The sequence below is a fragment of the Cercospora kikuchii genome (assembly GCF_019650295.1).
Source record: "Cercospora kikuchii DNA, contig_00009, whole genome shotgun sequence".
In the NCBI taxonomy this organism is placed as follows: Eukaryota; Fungi; Ascomycota; class Dothideomycetes; order Mycosphaerellales; family Mycosphaerellaceae; genus Cercospora; species Cercospora kikuchii.
This window is the reverse complement of record NW_025408590.1, coordinates 1,987-8,361: the sequence shown is the minus strand read 5'-3', so window position 1 is coordinate 8,361 and position 6,375 is coordinate 1,987. Positions and strand designations below refer to the sequence as shown.

Below are 6,375 nucleotides of genomic sequence, written 5' to 3'. Positions count from 1 at the left end.
CGAGAGAAATCGTCGTCGCCAGTCCCATTAGGGTTAGGGTAGCCCCGACGAAGCATTCGACCACGAGTATATTGGCGTCCCGGAGGGCAAGGTAGAGTTGTATCGGACGCATCCACCAGTTCCAGAGCGTCCGCGTCCAGCGAGAAGCGTTCCGGACAAGGAGCGAGCGTAGTACGTGTCGGACACGCGAGGCCAATACGGCGGGGGGGAGAAAGGAAATTTGTGATGCGCATTTACAACGTCAAAAATCGACCGTGTTTCCACGACGCATCCGATTGTCCCCCAATATTGCATAGGTTTTGCGGATCGACCATGGCCCGCCCGTCCACGAGTTAGGAGTCCATTCGGAGGGCCGTTCGAGCGGTATCGACGTCGTCAGTAGTGCCCGTAGTAATACGCAAGAGACCACGGATTGCAAAAGTTTTAGCACCAGGCAGAGGCCACCGAAATTCGAGCGACGTCGCACAAAATTACATTGGACAGTACAGTCGCCCGTCCCCAGGTTTTGTGTCCATTCGCGTTGCCGTTGGAGATGTATCGACGTCGCCAGTTCCGCCCGCAGCCGTACGCGAGAGACCACGGATTGCAAAAATTATGCCACCCGCCAGAGGACGCGAAAATTCGAGTTACCGTCCACAAAATTACATTCGATGGCCAAGTTAGTTATCCCCAAGTGTGAGGTCCATTGGCAGTGTCGTTCGGGAGGTATCGTCGTTGCCAGTAGCGCCATTGTTATACGTAGGAGACCACGAATAGCAAAAATTATTCCGCCCGCCAGAGGACGCCAAAATTCGAGCAACGTTGCACAAAATTCCATCGAATAGTAAAGTCGCCCGTCCGTGAGTTTAAAGCCGGTTCGACGTGCCATTCGAGAGGAATCGTCGTCGCCAGGTCCATTAGGGTTAGGGTACCCCGACGAAGCATTCGATCACGAGCATATCGGTGTCCCGGAGGGCAAGGTATCACCGTATCGTATAGGGTTGCACAATCCCGAGCATTAGCGACCACGTCGAAGCGTTTTCCATAAGTAGCGAGCGTGTTGCGTATTCGTCGTAGCAGTTAATGCCGAGGACGGATCGCAAGAGTATTCATATAACGTATTGATTTGCCCCAAAATCGGCCATGTTTCCACCATGGGCCCGATTGCCCCCAAATTTCGCACACATTTTACAGACCGACCATCGATGCCGCGCGCCCAGTTTCGCGAATTGAAGAGCCCCGCGTCGAGCAGAGGAAATTGTTCCATCGTCCACATATACGATTAAAGTTGAGCCGCATACGAATCGGGAGACCGGGTCAGGGGAGAGTTTGACATCACGTCGCGGCGGGGGCGAACGTGTTGATTCCCATCCATGAATGGGAAGAAGCGCGATCGGATGGAGACATTCATCGAGGTGTTTGCCCATTTGCCCGAGTACGGCGTCGTGATATGTAAGCCATGCGGATTCGCGATTATTCCCCACGAGTTTGCAGGCCATTTACGGCGTGCGCATCGCCAATGGGATCGCGAGATGCAACAGCGCGTCCACGAGGTGTTCGCCGGTTTGTCCGACGTTGCCCAGGCACCAGAAGAAGTCACATATCCCGAAGCAGGCGCGCGCCCCATCGAATGGTTGCCCGTATACACCGATGGATTCCGGTGTCGAGGCGTCGATGCCGCGGGACAGCCATGTCCGTATATGTGTCGCGGAGCAAAGACCGCCCACATCGCAGCACATTGCCGCCAGGCGCATGCATGGTCGTCGAACCAGGCGCGAGGTCGGTCGCGGAACGGGCGAGGTGGCCCCCCCACGGACCGCATATGGGAGGAGGGCCAGCATTGCCAGCGATTTTTCAAGTTTCGAGGATGGCAGCGGTATTTCGTCGTGTCCCATGCCGTCGAGGCCCCCGCCAGCGATGCGATGCGCGCGTTGTTGGGCCAGATCCAAGAGCGGCGGGAAGAGTTGCGAAAGGAGAGCACCATCCCCGCCGAGAATGCGCGGAGCGTCGCCGACCCGTGGTTAGATTTTACCGGGTGGTCGGCCCATTTGGCAGGATTCACGTCCGAGGAGTTGTTGGCGACCATCCGGCCCGCCGAGGGCGAAGAGGGAGACGAGGATGAGCCCGTCCCCCCGGCCGAGGAGGACGGCGAGATGGTCGGGTTGGCGGAGGCATGCCACGCCACGCGACGGTTGATCCGACAGGCGTTCCGCGTGTGTCGTCCGGCCGTAGTCGGACGCGCCGCGTTGGAGCACATCAATCGCCGCGAGTGCGGCGCGGACGACAACGAGCGGCCGTTTTACGCCGAGCAGCAGGTGAAGACGATTCGCAAGTATAGCGGGCATTGGGTCCAGATATTGCGGTACATTTGGCGCACGCACGCCCGCGACCGGCGTCCCCCGTACGTGTTGTTGGAGGGCCAGCACCAGGCGTTGGCCCGCGTCCAGAGCGGCGCCGTGGCCGTCATCGAGTCCGAGGGCGACGCGCAGAAGGCCCGGGCGAAGCGGCAGTTGGTGCGCCGCAGTTTGCAGTTTTGGTTGTCCATGTTCGACCACCCGTTGAAGGACAGCGAGTTCCAGAGCGCCATCGTCAGCGGGTTGGCCGTGTTGGGGTTGAACAGCGAGAAGGGGGGGTGGGTGCCCGCCATCAATTACACCCCCATTTTGTCCGGAATCATCGCGCCGTTGCGGGCGATGGTCGTGTACCACGCCCACGGGCAGCGCGTCAGCGCCATTCGCGCGCGCACCGCGGGCGGGAGCAGCGTCGTGGCCGCGCAGATGGCCGCGCCGGCCGTGTTGGAGGGCGTGCAGCCGTACGCGCAGCGATGCATGACGTTGACGCAATACGGAGGCCGCCCCACGCCGTTGGACCGGATATTCCACCAGAAGACGTACGGGATGAAGATCCGGTACACCACCAAGGCGCCCGGGCAGGTGTTGTGGGAGGGAGCGCGCATCACGGTCGGCAAGGCGCGATTCACCATCGACATGGTCCGCGCCGTCGTGCACGGGTTGAACGAGAGCGTGCGGCGGCGTTTGGTGCACCAGTTGATGTGGTTCCCGGCGGACGGAGTCGTCCGCGCGCGCGATTGGAGGCCCGTCCAGATGCCGGACGTCGATGTGGCATCATTGTACGACGACGCGAGCGAGATGAGCCCCCGGTGGTGTTTTATCGACGACCACCGCAACACGTGGTCGGTCCCCGGGGAGCGGTGGATGTGGGAGCGATTGGCGGACGAGCACCCCGGGCAGTTGATCGAGAGCAGCGGCGGCGGGCGCGTCGTGTGGAAGCAGAGCGGCGTCGAGGCGTATTTCCGGCAGGTGCGGCAGTTCAAGGAGGAGTTGATGGCGTTGGTCCATTTTTCGGGCGGCGCGCCCGCGCGCGCGACCGAGTTGATCAGCATCCGGCACCGCAATGGGGAGCAGAGTCGCGGCCAGCGCGGAGTGTTCATCCAGGACGGGATGGTCGCGTTCGTCACCAATTATCACAAGGGATACAGCGCCAGCAAGCGGGTCAAGATCGTGCACCGGTACGTGCCCACGGAGGTGGGAGAGGTCGTCGTGTATTTTTTGTGGTTGATCGAGCCATTCGTCCAGCAGTTGCGCGAAGCGGTGCGGGACCAGTTCGAGCGTGGTGCGCATGTGTGGGAGCCCAAGCCCGAGGAGCAGTGGGCGGACGGCGAAGTCGACGACGAGGGCGAGGATAGAGTCGAGGAGGTGGTCCGCGGGGGCCCGGCCGAACAGAGCGACGACGAGGACGACGAGGACGACGAGGACGACGAGGACGACGAGTGGTTGGCGGATGTGCCCCCGTCCCAGGACGAGCGGGCGCCGTTGAACACCGACGGGTTTTGGGACACCGACCGCGTCCGGAGGGTTATATATCGCGAGACCGAGAGCCGCATCGGCGTGCGGATCGGCGTCGCGGTGTGGAGGAACGCATATCCCGCCATCCAGCGCGAGTTGTGTCGCAATAGTAGCGTCCGGGACACGTTGGACCGGATTTACGACGGCGGTCGGCAGCGGTCGGCCATTGGCGCCGCGATCGAGCAGATGCGGAACGTGCAGGCGACCCAGTCCGGGCACAGCCCCGAGATGGAGGAGATGATATATGGGTTGTTGATGACCGAGTCGCCGTTCATCACCATGTCCGAGCGGGAGCAGTTCCGGCAGGTGAGCGTCAATTGGCACCGCATTTTACAGTTCCCGTCCGCGGAAGCGCAGCATCAGGGGGTCGCAGATGTCGGCGCGCGGATCCAGCAGGAGCAGGAGCAGGTCGACGCCGCACGCACGCGGCGGATCCGGAGCGTCGACGTCGCGGGCGAGTTGGCGAGGATGTACGGGCCCGACGCGGCGTTCCGTGGAGTGCAGCGGCCAGCGTTGGACGCCATCGTCGCGGGGACGCCGTACGTCGTCGCCGTCATGCGCACCGGCGGCGGGAAGAGCATGTTGTTCATGTTGCCCGCCGCCGGTTCCCCGCAAGGGTTGACCGTCGTCGTGGTGCCCGTCGTGTCGTTGCGCCAGGATTTGCACGAGCGGTGCAGCGCCGCCGGAATCCGATGCAGCGAGTGGAACGGCGAGCGGCCCCCGTATGATAGTCAGATCGTGTTCGTGACGCCCGAGTCGGCCGTGTCGGTCGCGTTCGGCCAGTTTTTGGCGATGAAGCGTGCGAACGGGCAATTGGAACGCATCGTCATCGACGAGTGCCACACCGTTTTGGAGAGCACGGCGGATTGGAGGCCGAAGGTGTTGGAGTTGCGAGAGATGACCGGGTACGGGGTGCAGGTGTTGTTTTTTGACCGCCACATTGCCGCCCAGCGAGGAAAGCATGTTTTTGCACGCGATCGGGGTCGAGGAGCGGGATGTGCAGATGATTCGCGACGTCACGGGTCGACCCAACATTGCGTATTCCGTCGTCCAGTATGCCCGCGAGGAGGAGGATGGGGCGGTGCGGGAGTTGGTCGAGCGGAAGAAGGAGCAGTACCCCGAGGGCCAGATCGTCGTGTATTGCAGGCGCGTCGAACAGGCGAAGCGTTTGGCCGGCGTGTTGGGGTGCAGCGTGTATCACCGCGGAGTAGGCGACGCCGCGGCGAAGAAGACGATTTTGCGACGATCGACCGGGGAGACGGAGCGCGTGTTCACCGCCACCAACGCATTGGGTTGGGCGTCGACGCCCCCCGCATCCGCGTCGTGATTCACGTCGGCGTTCGCGAGCAGATCAAGCAGTACGCCCAGGAGAGCGGGCGTGCCGGGCGAGACGGGCGCCCCAGCGAGGCCATCATGTTGCAGGGCACGTCCGTCGACGAGCGGACCGGGCAGGAGAAGGAGGAGCAGGGGTGGCGCACCGACGCGGCCATGAAGGCGTTCATCCGCGGGGAGCAGTGTCGCCGGGTCCCGTTGGACCGACACATGGATGGTCGAGTGGATCGCAGTGCGTGCCAGGTCGACGAGGAACGATGCGACGTGTGTCGCGGGTTGCCGCGGGGTCGAAAGCGGCGCAGGATCGCCGTCCCCCGGCCGGAAGGGGAACGCGAGCATGTCGGAGACGTCGCCGTCGAGCAGCGCGAGACCGATCGTGAGCAGGAGGAGGAGCAGGGGCGGATCCGCAGGCGACGAGAAGTCGAGCGCGAAGCGCAGGCCCGCGCGTTCGCGTTCGTCGAGCAGCGCCAACGACATCGTCGGCAGATGGAGCACGTCAGCGTCGAGTCCATCGCGTCGACGTTGCAGCAGTGGACGGGGCGGTGCAGCATATGTTTTGTGCGTGGGGAAGCCGATGGGGGGCATTCGTGGCAGCAGTGCCCATGGGACATGCGAGATGCCGTCCAGCGGGCGTACGACATCGTCAGCACGATTCGTTTCGATGCACACACCGGTTGTTTTGGATGTCACGTCCCCCAAGCCGTGTGCCACCAATGGCAGGACATCAGCCATGGCGGACGACGGCGGTTTCGACGCGTCCGCCAGCGGAGTTGTCAATTTCCGGGTTTAGTTCGACCCGCCGTCGCGGCGATGTTGGTTGTAGGAGGCGAACGGATCGTGTCGTGGATGGAAGAAGAGGCGCAGAAGGTGGGCATCGTCGCGGACGGGGAGTCCGATAATTGGAAAGTATGTGAGCGGTGGATGGCCCGGAAGATCGTGTCCCCGGGCATCGAAATGTCGGGGTTGTTCCGATTGTTTTGGGAGTTTGGACAAGTGTACGGCACCGAGGGGGTCGGGGTGGGATCGGGTTTGCGTGTGTATTGTAGTATTAGTGAGGAGTGATGTTCCGTTCCAGCCGTGCGAAAGGGCGTTGCGAGACCGTGAGAGTCGTTCGTCGGCAGTGGAGAGGCATTGTCCCGCCGGTAATCCACCGTGGTAGCATCCCACGATGTCGAGTCGCCAACAGAGAAGAGGTCCA

At 62.4% G+C, this 6,375-nt stretch overlaps 1 protein-coding gene across 1 annotated transcript; it reads left to right on the top strand.

Moving 5' to 3' along the window:
• Positions 1 to 1,376: 1,376 nt before the first annotated feature.
• Positions 1,377 to 5,172, top strand: CKM354_001215500 (uncharacterized protein; the record flags this gene model as incomplete). Its single annotated transcript, XM_044807668.1, has 2 exons — positions 1,377 to 4,750; positions 4,797 to 5,172. 2 exons carry the CDS (start codon positions 1,377 to 1,379, stop codon positions 5,170 to 5,172), a joined length of 3,750 nt encoding a protein of 1,249 aa, XP_044663603.1.
• Positions 5,173 to 6,375: the final 1,203 nt, after the last annotated feature.